The 22,005-nt window shown below is 47.3% G+C and overlaps 6 protein-coding genes and 1 long non-coding RNA gene across 7 annotated transcripts; 5 read left to right on the forward strand and 2 right to left on the reverse strand.

Annotated features, from left to right (window-relative positions):
• The first annotated feature begins 248 nt into the window (after positions 1-248).
• Positions 249-647, forward strand: LOC112349206. The gene is made up of 2 exons (XR_002993320.1): positions 249-482; positions 539-647. It is a non-coding gene; the product is annotated as an uncharacterized LOC112349206 (long non-coding RNA).
• Positions 648-5,173: 4,526 nt separating this feature from the next.
• Positions 5,174-6,282, forward strand: LOC9653262 (lamin-like protein). The gene is made up of 3 exons (XM_002978010.2): positions 5,174-5,407; positions 5,473-5,802; positions 5,860-6,282. The coding sequence occupies exons 1-3, from the start codon at positions 5,254-5,256 to the stop codon at positions 6,228-6,230; spliced, it is 855 nt and encodes a 284-aa protein (XP_002978056.2). The 5' UTR covers positions 5,174-5,253; the 3' UTR covers positions 6,231-6,282.
• Positions 6,283-8,404: 2,122 nt separating this feature from the next.
• On the reverse strand, positions 8,405-9,534 carry LOC9653263 (30S ribosomal protein S5, chloroplastic). The gene is made up of 2 exons (XM_002978201.2): positions 8,832-9,534; positions 8,405-8,738 (listed from the first exon to the last, which is right to left on the reverse strand). Exons 1-2 carry the CDS (start codon positions 9,482-9,484, stop codon positions 8,489-8,491), a joined length of 903 nt encoding a protein of 300 aa, XP_002978247.2. The 5' UTR covers positions 9,485-9,534; the 3' UTR covers positions 8,405-8,488.
• LOC9653264 (glyoxysomal processing protease, glyoxysomal) lies at positions 9,532-12,183 on the forward strand. Its single transcript, XM_002978011.2, has 14 exons — positions 9,532-9,622; positions 9,679-9,725; positions 9,770-9,887; positions 9,936-9,989; positions 10,049-10,114; positions 10,166-10,291; positions 10,344-10,448; positions 10,513-10,607; positions 10,659-10,738; positions 10,822-10,916; positions 10,968-11,490; positions 11,540-11,726; positions 11,785-11,882; positions 11,936-12,183. The coding sequence occupies exons 1-14, from the start codon at positions 9,581-9,583 to the stop codon at positions 12,139-12,141; spliced, it is 1,842 nt and encodes a 613-aa protein (XP_002978057.2). The 5' UTR covers positions 9,532-9,580; the 3' UTR covers positions 12,142-12,183.
• Positions 12,184-12,277: 94 nt separating this feature from the next.
• Positions 12,278-13,302, forward strand: LOC112340399 (mitochondrial uncoupling protein 4-like). Its single transcript, XM_024683041.1, has one exon. The coding sequence runs from the start codon at positions 12,320-12,322 to the stop codon at positions 13,223-13,225; it is 906 nt and encodes a 301-aa protein (XP_024538809.1). The 5' UTR covers positions 12,278-12,319; the 3' UTR covers positions 13,226-13,302.
• Position 13,303: 1 nt separating this feature from the next.
• Positions 13,304-14,890, forward strand: LOC112349134 (pentatricopeptide repeat-containing protein At1g62260, mitochondrial-like). The gene has a single exon (XM_024682934.1). It carries the CDS (start codon positions 13,304-13,306, stop codon positions 14,888-14,890), a length of 1,587 nt encoding a protein of 528 aa, XP_024538702.1.
• A 646-nt stretch (positions 14,891-15,536) lies between these two features.
• On the reverse strand, positions 15,537-17,698 carry LOC9658171 (sorting nexin 2A). The gene is made up of 5 exons (XM_002978202.2): positions 16,755-17,698; positions 16,493-16,702; positions 16,176-16,436; positions 16,039-16,125; positions 15,537-15,982 (listed from the first exon to the last, which is right to left on the reverse strand). Exons 1-5 carry the CDS (start codon positions 17,670-17,672, stop codon positions 15,911-15,913), a joined length of 1,548 nt encoding a protein of 515 aa, XP_002978248.2. The 5' UTR covers positions 17,673-17,698; the 3' UTR covers positions 15,537-15,910.
• Positions 17,699-22,005: the final 4,307 nt, after the last annotated feature.

Here is a 22,005-nt window from a genome sequence, read left to right on the forward strand (position 1 = left end):
TTTAACACGGCCGAGGGTCTTGTAAGATGAACTTGTAAAGTTTTAGCAGGCGATTTTGTGGAACTTAGTGATCCTCATTTGAAGGGTTGGAGAGATATTATAGAAACGAGAAGAAATTCTCAAACACGGAACCAAATTAGATAAGGACTAAGCAATGCCGTCCCACGACAACTCTCTAGCATTGTGTGCTGGCTCGAGCTATAAATATGAGCCCCTCCTGCCTCACAGATCAAACCACTTCTCTCTAATAGAACAAGCAGCAAAGCATGGAGAACAAGGCTTTCTTCGTGTTGTTTTTGGCACTCGCCATATTTGTCATGATGCTGGCCATGGGCGTGGACGTGGGAGGAATCGCAAAGGCTGCTGCCCAGCGCTGCCAGTCGGGGTGGTATTGGTATGACAACAGTTGCCACCGTTGCCAGAGGGGTTGGAGCTGGCGCAACAATCGCTGCTGGCGCAACTGAAACCTCCAGTTTCACGGGGTAAGGCCAAGTCAAGAATCAGCATCGTAATTGCCTTTGATTTCATCGTTCTGCAGTGCCAAGGGTCTGGAAACAAGAATAAAGACACTGATGACGTGTTTTCTGTATCGTGCGATGCTGCATGGCATTGCATGAGTTCCAGCAATAAAATATAAATTGTCCAAGACTTGATATAAAATGTCCTCTCTTCTCCAAATCCCTCGACTTCCATTCGATTGCTCCAATGATCGGCAAGCAATAAGACTCGATTGGAGCATCAAAACCAGGCCCAGGCACACCTAGCGGTGGGAGTGGAGGTCGGGAGGATCACCAAGGCGATGGCACATCGCTGCTTCAGAGGGATGGATTTCGCTGCGCGCAATGCAATTGGTACGGGTATGACAACAGCTGCCATCGAGGGTGGCGGCCTCCACTGAAGAATTGCCTCGAAGAACCACGGGAACGAATCTCGAATCATGAAAAGGTGAACGAAGATGTTTTGGAGTCTATTCACGTGTTTGGTGCCCTGAGACTGTCAATGATAAACATGGTGCGTTTTCTGCAAAGTTATATAATATTAAATATATTTTTGTCAATGAAATTGGAAAAGCAACAAGATGGAAATATGACGCAGTAGTGGAGACAAATTTGTCCAAGACAAAGTCTAGCAATTACATACCCCAACCACGTATAACCTCTCTCGATCGAAAATGAAATGAAACACACATTTCTGTTCTAAAGATCGTTAAGATCCAACTATTTATTTGGATTTTTGTTCTTCCCAGTGGCAGTGAAATCTAGCGCGTGGTGATGCATGAGTTCATATATTATATAAACTGTGAAAAAACTAAAAATGTTGTCTTTACTCGTATGGATTCACAGCTTCACTTCGTGTGTTGTTCTATGTCCCAGCAGTACAGAAGAGAAAAGGAATTGACAAACACGGAACCACTTCCTCGACTAACTTTTAAAGGACAAAGAGATGCCGTCCCAAGAGGCGCCACTCAAGCATTGTATGCTGCCTCGAGCTATAAATACAAGCGGCCTCACAGATCAAATCACTTCTCTCGAATATACTAGAGTTTGTTGAACTCTTTGTTTCATAGGCTTGCTTGGTGTTGTTTTCGGTTCTCGCCATGTTGCAAAGGTGCTCCCTGCCACCGATGCCCTCGAGGACGGCGCTGGTATGGCGGCTCTGTGATCGATAGTTTCCTCTCAGGGATTGTTTTGCAAAGTTTGGCTTGTTCTTTGAAAGCGCCTTCAAATAGGAGAGAGCTGAAGAAAAAGTGGCATTGAAAAATCAAAGCTCTATCCAGGAAAACACCGGTACTTACTCATTCAAGCCTCTAGAACGCGGCAGTCAGTGCTGCCCGGTCCTGCTGGTCGGACAGTTGTCCCCCCGGCTCACCACGGTGGCCGATCTAGAGCAGCGCGCATTGTCGCTCGACGACGACTACGCGCAACTTCTCACAGCTTGCATCGAATTGCGTCAAGGCGCCACGCGCTCATCCTTGGGAGCACCCACCACTAATCCAACCTCGCAAATCTTCTCATCCAACTCTATGGAAGGTGCTAGCGCGGATCGAGCATTGGCAGGTGTTTATCAGCATCCACGAGCCCAACAGATTCTCCTGGAACTTGCTGCTTGGCGCTTATGCCCAAACTGGGTATCTTGAGGAAGAAAAAGAGCCGTTTGATCAGATGCCACAAGGGATGTTTCTGCATGGATGATTGTTATGACGGCTTGTGAAAACCGTGGAAACTTGGAGGAATGCCAAGCATTGTTTGATCATGTTCCAGAATGGGATGAAGTTTTCTCGAACTCTCTACTTACAGTATATGCCCATAATGGGCATATGGATCAAGCAAGCCAGGTCTTTGATGGAGTGCTAGAACACAACATAGTTTCTTGGGTTGTTATGGTTACTGGGTATGCAAGAAAAGTTCTTGTTAAATACGCGCTAAGTGTGTTTTATGAGAATCCCCGAAACCAACGAGCTGGGATGAACTGTTCTTGTCACTGCATATGCCCAGCTTGAGCATAATGAAAAAGCCAAGGAGCTTTTCAGTAAAATGCCGCACCGCAACTTAATCTCGTGGAACGCAATGCTAGCGGCAACGTCCAGCCTGCAAGAAGCAAGGTCTCCGTTTGATGCCATGTCACAGAAGAACGTTGCATCGTGGTCGACAATATCACAGCACTGGCCGAGAGAAACCAGCTCGAAGAAGCTCGCATTCTCTTCGATCGACATCCCCGACGACGTGGTGTGGACTGACATGATCTTGGCCTACTCCAACCGCGGCCACCTCGAAGAAGCCATGAAGATGTTTGCACGGATGCCACAGCGCGATCTCGTCGCTTAGACGGCAATGGTGGCGGCAATTGCTTTGCACGGGAGGTTGATGGATGCCATCTTGTTCGACCAAATGCCACAGCATGATAGCGTCGCGTGAAACACGCTGGGAGCTACATCCAGAGCAATTGCCCTCGTCCAGCGCGGGAGCTCTTCGCGGTCATGCTGGTGAGAGACACAGCGAGCTGGATTGCCGCGAGCACTCAAAGGGGGAAGCTCTTGCAGGCCGGGAAGATCTTCTCCACGTTGCCTGATCGGAGCATTGTGCCGTGGAACGCGATGATCCATGGCTGCGCACAGAATGGCCACGATGAGTTTTTGACAGCATGGCGATGGAGGGCGAGGCGAGAAAAGCTGACTTGTGGAAGCTCCGAGTGGCACTCAACTACTTTCGATCTATGGTGGCCGCATTTCTCCATGTGATTCACTTCCAGGCAATGGCAGATGTGCCGGGACGAGCCGGGCTGGTTGCCGAGGCCGAAGGTCTGCTGCTGGTGATGCCCTTCCAGCCGCATTTCCTCGCGTGGAAGAGCTTGATCAGCGCTTGCAAAGTTCATGGCAGCGGCAAGAACATCGATGCTGCAGCTCGTGCCGCAGAGAAACTCTTGGACTCTGGCGCTCTACGTGCTCATGTCCAATCTGCAAAAGCAGGATTCCAGAGAAATCTTGCCTTCCAACGTTCATGTGTGGCCTTCGAACAGCTCGAACTGGGACAGCACACTGCACCCAAGGAAGAAGAGGGAAAAGTAAGAAACATAAACACAAAATTTGACCAACCTGATGTGATCTAACTGATGAACAGCAAATTCGTTCAAATGAATTTGCTTGTGCACCAGCGAAGAGGTTTGGGAAGAATTTGGGAAATCTAGAGCTGGGGAATAGAGGCATAGTCGAGAATGTGCTCCAATTCTAAATCGAAGGAGGATCTAGTGTGCAATTGGAGTGGCTGCATGATAGAGTGCAGGTTCAAGCTGTTGTTGAGGATTGATGTATGTGAAATATGGTCCTGCAAGCCATTCCTTAAATGCGAGTCCAACCCAAGAAGTATTAACTATAGGACTTCTAAGGTTGAGCAGTCCAAGCAACATAACTATGCCACCATCCTTTGTGAAATTCATGATCAAGGTGGATAGAGTCAATGATCATTGCCACATGATTCCTTTAAGGTGGTAAAGAAAAATTGCATTGTTTCTTTCCATACTTGTACTTTTGTCATACAGAGAATTTCATATAGCATTATGCATCCAGTTTTGAAGTTGTGATGAAGGAAACTTTCGTTGAGTGCCTCAAGCTGTGATGCCATAAAGGAGAGATGTGGTGACTCTCATAGTAAAATGTTTTCCTTGTATCCCATCTGAAATAGACAACATGGACATAGTGCTAAACAGTGAGTAGTAAACTATTTGAGCAGCTGCCTCACACTGTTTCACTGATGTGCGCTTGCAGTGGAGTTGTAGATCAAGGTACTTCGTAGCTGGTGACTTGGATGATCTCTTCCCCTCTGTAGAGCTGGTGTGGCAGTTCAAGCTGTGTTTTAGCGATGTTGACTGTAATCCCTGTTTCTTGCAGTAGTCCTGAAGTGTGGTGTGTTGGCACTGCAATTGTGTGCGAACAAGCATTGGTGTAGAGGAGAAGATGTAGGTAGAGTCCTGCTATTTGAATTTTGAATTGTGGAGAGGGATTGTTGTTCAAAATTGTCTGGAGGGGTCTTGCTTGAACCCAGGATTGTTAATAATAGGAAAAGCATTGAGTTCCACTTGTATGTGGAGGTAGAATTGGTGTATGGCTACAATCTTAACCAGTGCATGGAGCAGCTCTGACGTTAGATGAGAAATTAGGAGATTGAAAGAAACTTTGGCTTGTGATCTATCTTTGGAGTGAACAGGTAGGTATTTATAAAATGGGATGATGACATGTTTTAAGAATTCATTTTGAGTCATTCTTTAAGCCAAACACAGAAAAAGTCTTCTAAAGACTAAGAGACTTTTTGAAAAATGTTGCTTTGTTAATCTAAGAGACATATTGAAATCCTTATGACCTTAAACATGAATTTGGTGATATTGTGCTTGTGTACTTGAATAGGTATTGTTCCTACTTGCATGCAGCTTATCATCGGAATATGTTCAAGGTTTTGAAATCTAAAGCTAGGATTTTTACATTTTAAGATATTTAGATAATTAATGCTGGTCTTCCATGGACTGTTTGGTGAATCCGCGTATGAAGTTTCTAGTAGTCATTTACTCTTACATTTTCTTGTGCGTTCCAGAAAAGCACAGCTTCTATTCGTGGCAATTTCCGTGACAACAAGTCAGTCGTCATCTTCTAGAGACAAGCTATTGAAATTCGAGGACCACGTCACATAAAGAGACGAGTTCTTCTGGAGCCGCAAGAACACTCATCCCACTTCTCTTTGTTCAATCCTTGGTCAGGAGAGAGTGATGAAAATTCTCGCGATAGCTTGCTGCTTCGTCGCGATCGCCATTCTTGGTGCTGCTGCCAGAGGAACGGATTACTATGTGGGCGATTGGACAAATGGCGTGAATTTCACGCAGTGGTCTCAAGGCAGAGTCTTCCACGCCGGTGATTTACTGAGTAAGTAAAAATTTCTACACCTATCTTCGGTGTGTTCTTGACTTAAACAACAAAATCTCTCGCAGTTTTCACAGTGTCCACGAGTGATACCATCCTCAGGGTGTCACAATCTGTCTATAATAACTGCGAGTGGGATTTGCGCTTCCCCAAGATTTTCCCGGCTCCTTGGAAGACGACGTGGAACGAGACGGTGGTGCCATGGGTGGGAGAAAACTATTACGTTTCATCGGTCCAGGACAATTGCAAGGCCGGGAAGAAGTTTATGTTGAGCGTCCAATCTCCGCCGGTTTACACTCCGAGAGAGTACACGGTTGGAGATGATCGAGGATGGGCTCCGGGTGTGAATTACTCGCAGTGGACTGCCAACAAAAACTTCTACTTCGGAGACTCTTTCAGTAAGTTCTCTAGATTTTTTCTCTCCATTTCTGGGAATGATCTTGGGATTTTTCCAGGGTTTTTGTTCAATGCCTCGGAGCACTCAGTGGTGGAAGTGTGGGAGCCCGGCTACCAGCTTTGCAACGAGTCCTACTTCTTGCCGGTGCTCGGACTCCCCACGCGGCAAGATGATGGAAGAACTTTGTTCAAGGTGGTACCGCCTCAGGGAATGCATTACTACACGAGCGGCAATGGGAACGATTGCCAGTCGGGGCTCAAGATGGCGCTGGAGATCAAGCCGCAGGACGAGGCATTCGCTCCATCTCCATCGCCGTCGGGTGGAGTTGCTGGGCAAGAAAGTTCCGCTGGTTATAGAACGATAAGTTTCCCGCTCTCGCTTGGATCTGGAGCAGCGATCGTGGCGCTCTCACTGCTCGCCATGGCTTGATTGTGATTTTTTCTCGGGATTGTTTATAGTATACTTGATTGTTTTTGCTTTATCTGTTCGTTTCCATTCCAGAAGAGCAAGAGCGTGCTACAACCGGCCCGCGGCACGTACCGCGCTGTGTACGTCACAGTGATTGATGCGTGGCGTAACCGCGTTCCAGATAAGCAAAGGAGGTCTCTAGAGTGTTCTTTGCACCTTGTGTGGACACGACATGGCCATGAAATCTCCACGGGCATACAAGCAGCTTCTGAGCCTTGTTTGCGGGGTGACGGGCGACGAGCGAGAAGTCCCCGGCATGGAAAACTTCCGGCCAAACTCAACACCAAGACTATCCGTCTAGCGGTGTTTAGCCGAGGACATGCCTGGGTTTTACTTTTCAAAAGTCAGTGTGCCTGGGTCTTGGTGCCGGAATAGAACGTCCCGCAAACGATTACAATGGCGACTCGTACCCGATCGTGAAGAACTGCAATCACTTCACGAACGACGCGTGCACAGGATTTTCAATTCCGGGTTGGGTGAACAGGCTCGCAATACTACCTTGGTATGTAAAGAAAAATTCACACTTGCCCAGACAGTACTGTTTTACTACTTCTATCAGATCATAGATATTCTCGTTTTTCTTTCTGCGTTTTTATCTTTTGCTTGGCTTCAGATTAGTTGTGTATTTTAAGAATCAATAAAAACGAAAAAGGAAGGCAAACAAGCTCAAAGCTGGAAGTTATGGAAGATAGGATTTGAGACGCTGCGTGTGGCTTGTCCTCTGGAAGGAGTCCCCGTTTTCACGCCCTGCATAAGAGAAAAATCAATAAAACTTTTGGAAAGGAAGATTAATACTTACTCCACCGCCGGACAATGGACTGGACAGTGGCAGCACTCCACGTCCTCAACGGCATCCTCGGCAGCGTCTCGCTCGAAGACCAGCTGATAGATCTTCTTCATCTGCTCCAGCGCAGTGCCACCGTACTGACAGACAAAAGTGGCATAGACCTCAGGCTCTTCGGTGATCCCATGTGGAGCCACTCCTCGGATTGATCGGTGGTCGTAGCCCGTCCTTGCAAGCGTCGGCACATCAAAACCGATTCCCGATGCCGAAGAGAGAACTGCAATGCGGGTGGGGTCCTGGATGAAGCCGCACCACCACCCAACATCAGGGACGTCCCCGTTCCAGACCGCATCCGGGAACATGCCTGCTACTTTCACTCTGAATGACTCCACTAGCTTCCTCTTGTACATGGCTTTGAGCGAAAGCAAGATCGGCGGCATCGAGGGCATCTCCCTTTTCAGTGCAGTGATCTGCTCATTCAGTGAAGTGATCTGCCCCCGCAGCTCCGAGTTCTTGTTTTGCAAAGCGGTGATCTTCTCCCGCAGCACCGAGTTCTCGTTTTGCAAAGCAGTGATCTTCTCCCGCAGCACCGAGTTCTCGTCTTCCAAAGCAGCGATCTTCGCGTCCGAAGCAGCGATCTTCACGTTCAAAGCAGTGATCTGGTCCTGGAAGGCAGTGATCAGTGTTGTCACGGAATTGCTACCACTAGACTCAGCTGCCATCTCTACCGCTGCCTCCTTCATCTTGCCTTTCTTCTCGTCCTCTGCCTGCGCTGCCTGCGCCGCCACCTCTACCGCTGCCTCCTCCTTCATATTGCCTTTCTTCCTCTCCTCCGCCTGCGCTGCCGCCTCTTCCACGAGCAACATGCCTGCCTGGGCACTCGCATACTCCTGGGAACGCAGCGCCTGCCGGTACAGTAATCCAGTGTGATCTTTGCTGTTGGCATTAGGGCAGTACGCAACAAAGCCGCCCTGTTCTATGAACTTACGCACGGCCCAGCCTCCCCTACCATGAGGATGAAGGTTTCGCTCCACGCCGACCTCTTCCGAGAGGCCAAGGGCGTTGAGCCACTCGTCCACGTCAGCTACAAAACCACTGTCGTTGCATAGATCGTCCATCTTCGACTCGGCAAGCCTCTGGGGCACCGGCCAGTCCTTGCGAAGCTCGTAGTAGAGGATGGTCAGAGAGACAGGGCTAGCCGGTGGAGCCGCCTTTTTCTTCTGCTTCTCCTTGGTCTTATGCCCCATCGCTCCTCACAACCCTAAAAGCCCCGCCACCCAAAAGTTTGTACAAGTCTCTAAACCTAGAGACCACAAAGCTCGATTTGTTGAATGGTGTCACCCTACAGCACTGTTACAAAAATGTATGTTGTTTGATTCTTTGTTTCTCTCTTGTACATCTTGTGGAGCTCTCTCTCTGTCTCGCTCTCTCTCTCTCACTTCCAGAGCACCTCGATGGGGATCCCACGGAGCTCCGCCACCTCATGGAAGTGGCGGAGCTGCGACACGGCGTGCAGTGTGGCCCTGGCGTTGTTGAGCGTGTTGTCGCTCCCCATCTGCTTGCCTAGCGCGTTCTCGATGCCGGCCATCTCCAGGACGACGCGCACCGCGCCGCCCGCGATGATGCCCGTCCCCGGCGACGCTGGGCGGAGCATCACGTCCGCTGCGTGGTAGTGCCCGTCCACCCTGTGGCGAGAGAGTTAGAACAAAGGAAACCGAGACTCCAAGGATGACAGGAGTATCAATCACCACACTCTGAGCAAGAACAAGCAGAGTTACCTGTGAGGGAAAGTCTTGTACTTGGTCATCCTCACGGTGACGATGTTCCTCCTGGCATCCTTGACGGATTTCTGGACAGCCGCGATCACCTCCTTGGCCTTTCCAACTCCAACTCCAACCTTTCCCTTCTTGTCACCCACCACCGATACCACCCTGAACTGGAGCTGCTTGCCCCCTTTCACCACCTTGGTCACTCGCCGGACCTGGACCACGGACTCCTCCAATCCATCCTTGGATCCCCCTCGCCGCCCCCCCATCCCTCCGGGGCCTCCTTCCTCTCCCCGCCGCCTTCTCCCGCCGCCACGCTCCTCCTCCTCCTCCGCCGTGCTCTCGGACGCCTTCTTTCGTTCCCAGGACGGCCCGTAGAGCGATTCGTAGGCCTCTTTGATCTCCTCCGTGCTCATCCCCACGTCGTCGTTGGGATCGGTCATGGATGGATCCGCGCGGAGCCGTCCCTTGTATGCGGCGGTCACGAGCAGCGCGGATTGTTTGCTCCTCCTCCCGCTGGCGATGAGAGGATTTGCAATGCCGATGCGCGGCTGCGACTTGAGGGAGAATGTGGGACGCCTGGCGATGGCGCAGGGCAGGCGTACCTGGGAGGATTCCAGCGCCGTGGCGGCGCCCGAGCTGAGCGAGAGAATCGCCGACGCCATTGAGCGATTTCGTTTATCTCTTCTCACGACGCCATAGCCAATCTCGAAATTCTAGCATAAGAGCCCTAATTCTTTCAATCAATCATTACCGAGGGGATGGAGGCGCACTGCGCTGTGATGGTGCGAATCCGCGGCCCAGTAAGTGATGATCTCGCGCGCGCGCTGGATTTGAGCTGCATTCTCGCTGTTCTTAGGATCCAAAGTCGCGGAAGATGCTGCGCCATGCTTTCCACGCATCAGAGTATGGTGTCTCCTTCTTTGATTTCTCCTCACGAGCCCTGTCAGATCGGGCGAGACTACTCTCTCGGCATCCGGTTTGCTGCTGCCGATCGCTGGAAAATCCGTGGTGGCGGTGACTTGCGCTTCGATCGTGGAGCCGTATCTATCGCCTAGCGATCTTGCGGTAACATTTTGTGATGGCTTTGAAATTGGAGTCACAGCGATCTCTTAGGACCAAGACTCGATCAAACTTGTTCGAGGCGCGACTCTAGAAGTTCTTCTGCAAGTGATCACTCATTCTTTCTTCTTCGTTGTTTGTTTCCTTCTTATTTCTGAAAGTTTCAGGCTCCTCCTAGCTCAAATGAATTTGGATCCAGACCACTTTGGCTTCCAGCGCAAATTTTAAAACTGGTAAACAGTAGCAGTTCTTCGCGAAGTCTGTTCTACATGTGTTTGATCCAGGTGCTTGTGAAGCGGGCATCAGAAGCGGTGAGATCCTTACTCGACGTGCAAGGAGGCGATGAGTTGTGGGAAATGGGCTGGAGTGTGGCAAATCCTCAAGAATCTCGTCCGGAGAATGCCACAGTGGTAAGTTAAAGTTTGCAATTTATCCTATATCCTAAGCTGCGCTGCGTTCTAGAGCGATTTTTCTCGCAGCAAAGAGGGTGCTGTGCCTAAGACCACAGCTACGCTAGCAGCAGCTTTTACAAGGATAGCTGTCCTCAGCGTGCAAGCAAATACTACGGTTTGTTTTTCTCTTTTCTTTTCAAGTCTTTCGTCCTAAAACTTGAAGTACAAATTCTGTGCAGGAACTGGTGCTCTCAAATGTTTGTACCAAAGGCGATTTTGTCCGCGCAATTGGATCACCTTTTGGTGCGCTATCACCTCTGCATTTTTTTAACAGGTAGAGAGCCATCCCGCAACTGACTGGGTTTTACTGGAATTTGTTTGCCAGCGTTTCGGTTGGCAATGTCTCCAATTGCTGGCCGTCGTCATCTAGGCTCATTTTAATGGCTGATATCCGTGCTCTTCCTGGTGAGCTCTGATGATATATCGTGTGAGGTCGTTCGATTTTAATGCTTCTTTTCGATGATTGCAAACTAAATTCTTGTGTACAGGCATGGAAGGTGGTCCTGTTTTTGATGCTGCTGGTAATCTTGTTGGGATTCTTCTTAGGCCACTGCGTCAGCGCAGTTCTGGAGTTGAAGTTCAAGTAAGCTGTGTAGAGAAGTTTTATCTTTCTCTCTTATTTCTTTTGAAACAGCTTATCTTACCAGCCAAGGTTCTAGTGTCAGAACTGGAAGAACTTGGTTTCAACGTCATGTACAACATCTTTGACAACGAGAAGTTGCAAAGTAATAAACACATTCAAATGGCACTTTCATCAGTAGTTCTTCTAACAACAAGCAACGGAAGCTGGGCATCAGGAACTCTTCTCAACAAGTCGGGCCTTATATTGACAAATGCTCATCTTTTGGAGCCGTGGAGGTTCAGAAGGTTAACAGTTGATCCGTCGAACCCTTTGCTTCGGGACGATTTTCTAGAGGTGGCCAACGTATCAAATCGTGGCCAGTATTCACCCGTTCAAGTACGTCTCGAGCGCCAACAGCGACGTTCTTGGCATTTTGCGACAGTAGTATTTGTCTCGCATGGACCACTGGACGTTGCTCTCTTGCAACTCACCTCGGTGCCTTACGAGCTCGAACCAATTCCAGTCGACACCACAGAGCCAGTTCCTGGATCAGCAGTAGCTGTGATTGGCCATGGACTTTTTGGGCCCCGAACAGGCAAGAACCGCTTTTCGTTGGCGTTAACATCCTTCTTGTTAACTTGCAGAGCTAGGACCCTCTATAACAATCGGAGTTATCTCACGAGTCGTGAATAGCCGCGAGATCGTTTCAAACCCGCAAGAGTGTGAATCAAACACACCTGTGATACTTCAAACGACTGCCGCTGTTCATCCCGGTGGAAGTGGTGGCGTCGTGGTTAACAGCCAAGGTCGTATGATCGGCTTGGTAACAAGGTACGCTTTTCTTTTCTTCCAGCAGAGAGGAGCTTACACTTCCTTTTACTTGACACAGTAACGCAAAACATGGTGGAGTCACAGTGATCCCATACTTAAACTTCAGCATTCCTTCGGCAGCATTACGCCCAGTGCTCCGGTTCGCCGAGTCCGATGGTAAGACAGCTATCAAATTCTCCTCGCAGAAGTTTGATCATCTTTGCTTCCAGATTTTTCACTGCTCTCAGAGCTCGACAAGAAAGACACTGGATTGTCTGCCGTGTGGTCGATGGTGGATCCTCTAAAAACCGCTCCTCGGCCTCCTTTTGATCCCAAGAACCAAGGCAAAGGCTTGCGATTCGCGAAGTTCATCGCTGACAACGACAAGCACGCGGGGTTCGAATCCCTTCCACCGCAAATCAAGTCGATGCTCTAGGAGGGATATACCGCATCTGGAAATGGAATATCTCTCGTGGTCTTTCTCCGTTTTTCTTCTTCGCGAGGGAGAATGCGAAGAGCCACGATGTAGCTCCTGGAGAGACTCTGGATTTTCTAGCGACGAGCGCCTCCTTCTACGCGATCTCTAGGGTCGCGCCAGGAGGGAGGAAGGAAAAATGGGGTGGAAAGCGTTCGTGGAAGGCGGCGCCGCGTCCATCGTCGCGGGCTCCATGACGCATCCACTGGATCTCATCAAGGTGAGAATGCAGCTCCCAATCGCAGCGGGAGATTCGCCAGTGGCGGCGGCGGCGGCGGCAAGAACAGGGCCTCTGTCGGTCGGGATTAGGGTTCTTCAAAAAGAGGGCGCCAAGGCGCTCTTCTCGGGCGTCTCGGCGGCCATTCTCCGCCAGGGGCTCTACTCCACCACGCGGCTAGGGCTCTACGACGCGATCAAGGAGGCGTGGCGAGAGAAGCGATTGGATCCCAGCAATGCCGATCTGGATCTGGCAGTCCACAAGAAGTTCGCGGCCGGGCTGATCGCAGGAGGGATCGGCGCAGCGGTAGGGAATCCCGCGGATGTGGCGCTGGTGAGGATGCAAGGCGATGGGAGGCTCCCAGTGTGGCAGCGGCGGAGATACCTCGGGGTCGGCGACGCCCTGGCCAGGATCGCGCGGCAGGAAGGGGTTGGATCGCTGTGGACGGGGTCGGGGCCGACGATCCAGCGCGCGATGATCGTCACGGCGGCGCAGCTCACGACCTACGATCAGAGCAAGGAGTTCCTGGCGGGGAGAGGGATCTGCCGCGAGGGATTGGCGACGCACGTCGGGGCGAGCTTGGTCGCGGGGTTTGTGGCGTCGGTGGCGTCCAATCCCGTGGACGTGATCAAGACGAGGATGATGAGCGTGGGCGCGGGGGACGCCAGGTATAGCGGGAGCTTGGACTGCGCGATCAAGACTGTGAGGGGAGAGGGCGCCATGGCTCTCTACAGGGGATTTTTGCCGACCTTGACAAGGCAGGCGCCATTCTCGGTGGTGCTGTTCGTCACCCTGGAGCAAATCAAGGCCATTCTCAAGGATTTCTAGCTCTTGGATTTCTAGAAATCCAAAGATCTTTTTGTTCGTCATGGTATAATCTAACGACTTAGCTGCAATGTTTTGGACATGGACCATGAGGTTATCACTTTGATCGGGCGTGCTTCTACCATCTCGCAAGTGAAAGACCTAGAGAGAACTTTGGTTGAGAGGAAACTCCACCGCCATGTCCAGCTCGTGAATCTAATCGTCAAAGCATATGCCAGGTGTGGCAGCCTCCAAGATGCCCTTTCTGCCTTTCAAACGCTCGAGTGTCCCAACCAGCACTCTTGGAATATCCTGCTCTCGGGCTACGTCCGCAATGGAGGTATTGCCCAAGCGGAGGAGCTGTTTGGAGTCTTGCCATTGCGAGATCGAGTGACTTGGAATACGCTGGTTGCAGCTTATGCTAATGCTGGGCATTTGCGTAAGGCAAAACAGCTGTTTGATACGATGCCGGACAGGGACATTGTTTCTTGGGCGTCACTTCTCCAGGCGTTTGTAAAGAAGGGAGATTTGAGCAGTGCAAAGAGGTTGTTTGATCTGATGCCCAGATGGAACGCCGTGGTCTTTAATTCCATGATATCTGGATTTGCAAACTTGGGTGATCTCTCCAGCGCCGAGAGTATGTTTGCATGGATCCCAGAAGCGACGCTCGTTACATGGACAACCATGGTGGCCGCGTTTTGCGAAAAGGGTCTAATAGCTAGAGCTAAAGACCTCTTCTCCAAAATGCCCGAAAGAAACACGCTAGCCTGGACTGCCATGCTTGAAGCGTTTTCTCTGAAAGGTGATCTCACCGAAGCAAAGCGGGTTTTTGATTCCATGCCAGAGTGGGATCTTGTCTCGTGTACGGTGATGCTTCAGGCATATGCCAACAGAGGGCATCTGGTAGAATGTATTCGTTTGCTCCAAACCATGCACGAGAAAAATGTGGTCTCCTACAATGCGGTGATTTCGGCTTTTATTAACGCTGGAGACTTAGAGGGAGCCAAGTCTCGGTTTGATTTGTGCCCAGAATGGGACATTGTGTCGTGGACAACTTTGATTTCGGGATATGCCGTGGCCAGGTATTTTGATGCTGTGGAGAGCTTTTTTGCAAGAATGCCCGATGTGGACACAATGACGTGGAATACCATGCTAGCGGCGTATGTCGGCGATAGAAACATCTCTCGTGCAAAGACAACGTTCTATTCCATGCAAGAGCGAGATAACGTTTCATGGAACGTGATTTTAGCAGCCTATTCCCAAGCTGGAGATTTGGAGGAGGCAAGGAGGCTGTTCTCCACAATGCCGGAGCGCAACACTGCATCGTGGAACACACTGATTGGCGGCGAGGCCTACTATGGTGAACATGCAATGGATTTTTTTCGTGGAATGTGTGTCCATGGCTTGGAAGCGAGTGAGATTTCGTTTCTCAATTCTTTGGTGGCTTGCAACCACAAGGGACACATAGTACAAGCGTGTAACCTGTTCTTGTCTATGAGCTTGGATCACAATCTAGAGCATTGGGAGGAGCATTTCTCACTGATGGTGGATGTTTTGGGGCGGACAGGGCAGCTCAATACCGCAAAGGAACTGGTTCAAGGAATGCCACTGGAACCAAACGTTGGAGCCCAGGGCGCTTTGTTTGAGTCACAAATCAGAGTCACTTGTACTCTAAAATCAAAAGCATAACTTTCCAAACAAAACAAAAAAAATAAATTGTTATGTGTTGCATCTAGCAACAGTTGTTTTGCTTAATAGTAGTGTTATTATTACTTACTAATCCAATTGATCAAATAAAGTTTATAATTATAATCATGTTTGTAATTTATAAACACAAGATTAATCTTATTGCATATCAACCATTAGATGATAGAATAAAAAAGAATATACTAGAAAAAGTTTAAGTAAGTTTATAAACTATAAACATGTTTATAAATTATAAATACATATTAATCTAAATGAATGACAACCGTTAGATGGTAGAATATCCTAGAATATCCAAAAATATTTTAGGTATATTCATTACCATCCCAATCCTTTGCTTAAGCAAACCAAAAAAAGTGAAACAAATAATAATAATAATAATAATAAGAAAAGCGTTGTAAGTATCGACAAGTGGCTTCTGAGCTGTGGAGTTCGTTGGGCGTTCAATCTGAGGTTCTAATCTATTCTTAATTTTCTAATAAACTTAGTCACGGAACCTCATGGCACTGTTGAAAGTGTTTTTGATACTGGCAATTTTCTGTGCCGAGGTTTATACTTTCCCGAAGTGTCCAATAGCAGGAAGTCCCTTTAGATACAATCACAAATGGTTACGCAAGGGACATCCTTTCCATGCAAATCTAAAGCTCATGTATTCAAGCTTGTACACCTTGAGGATCTTGGGTGGCTATCTCCAAGAAGGTAGTGGAAAATTTATTGCCTATGGTTGCTACTCTTGCCCTGTTGGTTTCGACTCGTATGATAGCTGCAGGGCATGCATAAGAAACATCCAAGCCATGTTTGACAAGTATGTTCCACTCGCAATTGGTGCTGCTGCTTGCTTGGGTGAAGTGGGGCATATGTGTTACTTGCGATATGAAATGTATGACTTTGAGTGTGATGCTCCCTGGTAAACAAAAATATGTCTAAATGGAAGAATTTTCACTCTATTGAGTTTCTTGCTTCTCCATTTGACGATTAACCAAAAAAAACCACGAAACAAATAGCTTACACAGAGGCGGAACCAGCCTCTTCAAAGGCTTTACTCCACACACTGGCGATTCTCTCGTTATACGTCACCTACACACAAAAGTCTCACGATTCAAGCACACAGGATGAGAAGAGAAGGAACTTACCTGAGTTTGTACAAAGCCCTTTAGCATGCTGAAAAAGTCTCTTTGTCGATCGCATTCATAGTTTTCGATTTCACTCCGGTTACGTTCCTGATAGACCGCGTTAGATCTGTATCGAGGGAGACAACAAGGCACACTACCTTGATTCGCTCGTACTCCTCTTGCGCTTTGTCCCGGCTCTTCTCCGCTGTCTTGATGGAGTCGTTCAGCTCCTCCACCTTCCGGTTGCTGGATCTATCGCCCCCGAAAGTTTTCGAGGAAGAAGCATTCAGCTTCTCGATGCGAGCATGCATCGCCGAGAGGTCCGTCATCAGTGTCTGCAAGGTCAGCAAAGCGCTGGAGCGATCCGAAAAAGCAGTATGCACGGATTGCATGAGACCAAGATAATCGTGCAAGTGGTCCTGCAAGGCTGGAAGTTCAAGTTCACATTTTTCCCGGATGAAAAACCAGCGCCTACCAGATGCTTGCAAGATTCAGCGTTGAATTCCTTGTAGAAGCGGCTCACTTTCACTGCTGCCGTTGCCAAGCGCTTGACATCAGTGGCGTGGACCTTTTGAGCGTTGCCAGTCGCTTCTTGAGACTCATACTTTCCTATGCGTATCAGAGCAAGTCCGAGATCTCCCACCACATCCCCAACCTCTTGCTGTGCCTTGATCAGAGCTTCAGCCTAAATGAGAAAGTTAAGAGCAAAAAGAAAAGCTGGCCTTGAGAACCCAAACCTGCTGAGAAGCCTCAGTAAGCTCCAGCTCGAGATCCTGGAGCTTCTCCTTCTTCTCCAAAAACTCCTTGTCTTCCTCAACAACGGGAGGCTTGGACGCCCCCCAGTCATTTGTGACGGACTGCCGCAGCTCCTTGAAGATTCTAATCAAATCTCTGCCACCTTTGGCAGGCTGTGACGCCTCTTGAGGAGCCAGCACGGTGCTGCTATCGCCAAAGAGCTGCTTGGGCAGCTTTGCTGCTCCATCCAGCATTCTCGAGGCCATGTCGATGGATGGCTGCAAAGGTAGCTTCCCATTCGTTTGAAGAAACAGCCTGAGCTCCTCGGACTTCCTCAAAACTGGATGGGCCGCGAGCCGGCTCAAGTACTTCTCCAGAGCCACGCGCCTCTGCTCGATAAACTCCTGCTTTTGCATCACTTGGCTCTCCACGATGCTCTTGTCCGGGCGAGGAGGTATGAAGTAGCCCCTGTAAGCCAGCGCGAGGCGGTCGGCGAGCGTGACAAAGTCGCGAAATCTTCTTCTCACGCTAAACTCCGTACCACCATACTCGGGAATGTTGGTGTGCGATACCACCAGATAGGTCACGTAGATGTTGGGAACCAGCGAGGAGCCCGTGGATTCTTGGATCTTCTGAGGCTGCGTGACGGCCATTGTGAGAAATTCTTGAGAAGAATTTCCCCCGTTCCTGGAGATCGGGACCTCCTTGGATGAATCTGAGACCCTAGGATCTGGTTCTGGCCCTGATTGAGCTCCAAGAAAACCGTCCTCATCGTCCTCCTGATCTGCCGAGGGAGACATCGCCCCACTGGCCGCCATGGCGCTCCTGTAGTCGCTGCTGGAGAAATACGCCAGCGGTGCCTTGTCCAACGAGATCGACTCCATACCTTCCATACATTCTTCCATGCCCTTCTCCTCCATTTTCTTGTGCAGATGCAAAAAACCCTTAAAACCCTAGACGGATATTCGCAGCGAATCTAATCTACATTTGAAAAACTTCTTAGTTGTTTTCGATTAAGCCCATCTATTTACATTGGACATTAGCACAAATGGTGTCACTTGTATAGCTTTTTACTTTTTTCAAGTGAGAATTCCTTACTTTATTAAAATTATTTTAATGAAAATTCTTGTGAAAATTTTTAGTTTTCAAACACCTGCTCACAATCTTCATTTTTTAAAGCTCTTTATATGGTGTGCAATTTGTAAACTGTTTGTAGATGATTGTATATGGACTCATTTAACTTGGCATAATTTAGATGGTAACACTATTTTGGCCAAATCTTGGTTAAACTTTTTTTCCACATACAAAGTCAAAGTATTCCCTATAAATATTCCTTAGAATCCAATGGCCACTCCCATTATATTCATAACCCATATTATACCCATTTTATAGCCATCATAAGCTCATATAAAGTGTTGCATTAAGAGTTCTTTAGAAGGGTTAAATTTCACAAGTATGATAATATAATGGTTGTTGAACTAACCATAATAAACATAGGCTAGCCAAAGATCTTTAACAACAACTATTGAAATATAGACTACCACAATCAATAGTAACCACAAGTAAGTTGTATGATATTTTTGCATTAGAAACAATTTTGTGCATTATTAAAGTAATGTGTAAAGACTGCTTCCTATTGATTGCAATGTAAGAACAAAATATGAAGCATGAAAACTATGGATGTAATTTAACAAAGAGCTTCACATAATGCATTTTACATTGGACTAATGACATCCACAATTTAGTCCCTCAGAAATAAATCTATTATCAAATTCCACTAGTACACACTTTTTCTACCTCTTGTTACCTACCAAAAAAACATAGAAAAATAGTGAAAAAAAATTAAAAAATTCCACTCCTTGATCTCTATAAAGAAGTGGGTAAAAGATAGCACTAGATGAGTGGAGAGAGAGAGAGAGAGAGAGAGAGAGAGAACACTTGACTTTTAATGTAAATAGAATGTGCATAAACTTAATCAAAAGTAATATAAGTGTGGAGATACATGACTTTCCCTACAGCCAGGTATTTATATTACATGTCTTTAACTACTAAGCATGAAAAGAAATAACTATTTGTTTAAGAAAATTCCTGAGTAAGAGAAAATCCCAACCTACCTTCCATTCCCCTACAATTGAATAAGCATATGTCTCATAAAGCTCAATTGGTTGCTACTTAATGCTAACCTTTCATTAACTAAGGATTAATCTTGTTGATGAAGTTGTTGCTTTCCTAATCGTTGTAGTAGTTCATCCTTGTAAGTTTAGAACTCTACTAGAACTCTTTCTTTTTCGGCATGTTCCTAAGTTAAGAGTAGCTCTCTAACTTGATATAGAAGGCTGTCATGCTCTTGAGTCAATTAGGCCTATGGTGGCCAATGCTTTGGAAAGATGTTACAAAGTTTTGTCATGATTGTGACACATGTCAAATACATAAATTAGCTTAAAAGAAGCAATGTCATAAACTTAATCTTATATATATCCATATGAACCATTTTAGAAATAGGGTTTAAATTTTGTTAAACCAATCATGATAAACAACAAGAGAAATAAATACTTGCTAGTTGCTACTAATTAAATGGGTGGAAGCAAAACCACTTAAAAATGCTAATAAACAAAGTTAGATAGAAACTATAAACAAAGTTTTAAAGACAATCTTAAAAAAGATTATTTAGGAAAATGGAAAAGATTGGAATGATCATATTCTTGATGCTCTTTGGGATATAGAGTTGTCTATTAAGTTTCCACTAAAATGACACTAACTCCATATAACTTATATGGAGTCGAAGCTCTTACACCAATAGAATATATTGTAAGATTGGCTATAAAATATAATCTTAGAGAGAAATAAGCATTTCAAAAGAGACTAGCAATGCTAGATAAACTCAATGAAGAAAGGGTAAATGCTTTATGGGCACTTTATGCTATTTAAACCATAAGAAAAACAAGACATGATTGCAAGATTAAAAAAACTAGTCAAGATATAATCCAACATGGAGATAAAGTCTTTTGAAAAATTGACAATTTTAGAAATAAATTCTAGAGAAAATGGGAAGGACTATACTTAGTCTTAGATCTCAATCCCAAAGGTTGTGCTAAGATCATAGATCTAATAGAAGAATTTTTACAAATTGTCAACTTCAATAAGTTGCACAAGTAGCTCATAAATTTTGTTAAGACAAAACACTTAAGAATTTTAGAAATTCCTCTAGGGTTTACCCTAAAAATGCAGTGACCAAAAGTAACTGTGCTTGTGGAACTCGAGCCCATCAAGGTGAGTACTACCCTTAACCTTGTCAACTAAGCACACTGCAAAAGAATGCTCCCTCTCATAGTTGGTTTCCAAGAGTTAATTGCCATTGAGTAAGGAAGACAAATGATTGAAGCATAAGACAACAATTCCCATTCATTTATTTTCCCTCACACATGACTCGAAGTTACAGAGGAAGCAATGATAAGGGCCATGGGAATTTTAAGTGGAAGAGAGTTCATCCAATCCTCCAAAGCTCTCAAATTCCTAATGGACTATGTCTACATCTATAAAATCTTATCATATATGAAGGGGAACAAGATGAACATCTTTTGGATTCGTAAAAAACATTAAGAGAGAATGAAATTTCTCTCTATCATCCTTGAGGCTAAAAAGAATCTAAAGAGCATTAGCATCAATCTTGCACAACTTTACTAGCTACTAGACAAAGGAGAGTAGGTGAATTTAGTTGAGCAGATCTATGACAAATTTCTAAATCTCATGCGAGAAGTTCAAAAAATCCTGAGTAGTGCCAAGCCAAGGAAAAGTATAGTTTTTCTCTACCTTGTTCCACTGAACAAACTGATCTTTGCATCAACAGTGTGATTGATGTTAATGCTTCCTCCTGAAGTAGCACAACCAGACTACAATGATGGTACTAACACTAGCGAGGATGAGGATCTTATAGTGGTCAAGCTCTCCACTAGCGAGAAAAAACATCAACTCCATTAAAGAGGCCAAGCATGCCATGTTTAAAGTAGGCTTGAATGGTTACCAAAAATCCCAGAGCCAAACAGGGAACACTAGACAAGTCTTATGAGTAACTAGCACGATCTACACCAACAAAAACCATGGAGAATGAGGAGAACTAAAAAAATTCTAAGTAGCAAAGGAGAAGGGAGTGGCACTAAAAATTCCTCCTCTCAAGCTCGTCGGATGAGGAAAACAATGAAGTAGTCTACAATGATGTAAACAACTCCTTCCATCACAATTTTGACGAAGTGCCATAGCTAGACAAGTCAAAGGATATGACACTCACAAAAAATTCCTGACTCAAGGGATTGTCCAAGTGAAAGGCCAAGAAGATCCACCACTTGACCAATCACAGCATGACAAACATCAAGAAAGTCACCCCCTAACAAATAGCCCTCTTCACTTGCAAGGCCCAACTGTAAGGAACCAACTCGCCGAGGTGTCGTAGGCTAAGGGAACCCCGAAAGCATGACCAAAATGACAAAGAGTTCATCGGATGGGACCAAGTCAAAGATCGAGTCCAAGACCGACTCTAGGACCGAGTTCGAGATCGAGTCCGGAATCGAGTCCGAGACCGACTCGGGGACCGAGTTCGAGTCCGAGTTCGAGACCGAGTTCGAGACGGAGTCCGAGATCCGAAATCGGGTCCGAGACCGAGTCTGAAGTCGAGTCCGAGGTCGGGCCCGAGATCGGGTCCGAGATCGAGTCCGCGATCGAGTCCGAGACTGAATCCGAAGTCGGATCCGAAATCGGATCCGAGATCGAGCCAGAGACTAAGTCCAAATACTAATACGGGTCAAGGGGTGAAAGCCCAAAGCGTGCGTCCCCCAGGGGGGGGGGGCTGCAGGGGGTTCCAAAAGTATAGTAGGGATAGTGAGGTCCAGGAACCAGTTTTGAAGGGACTCTCCAGTTGGGCTTCCAAACCGACTTGAGGTTGGGACTGGGACTAAGGGGCCTTGGGTGGGAGTGAGCATGGACTTGGCTGGTGCCGGAGGGGCCATCCAAGGAAGTGCTCAAGAGCAGCTCCCACTCCCGAAAGGGAAACCGATTGCGGTGCTCCCGGCTCATGTGGAGTGGTGCCCCACTTGAGTACCATGCGGCTCATTGGTCCTCGCCCTTCCTAGGGGCTTGGGCCTTCCTTCGGGATGGAAGTGGGGGGCGAGAGGTACCCATACCGGGCCGTTAGGCCACGGTGTTTCGCCCCGACGTCCCGAAGCAAGTGTTGCACTCAAGACTTGGGATTTAGAGGGTCCC

Source organism: Selaginella moellendorffii, unplaced genomic scaffold (genome assembly GCF_000143415.4).
Source record: "Selaginella moellendorffii unplaced genomic scaffold, v1.0 SELMOscaffold_36, whole genome shotgun sequence".
Taxonomy (NCBI): domain Eukaryota; kingdom Viridiplantae; phylum Streptophyta; class Lycopodiopsida; order Selaginellales; family Selaginellaceae; genus Selaginella; species Selaginella moellendorffii.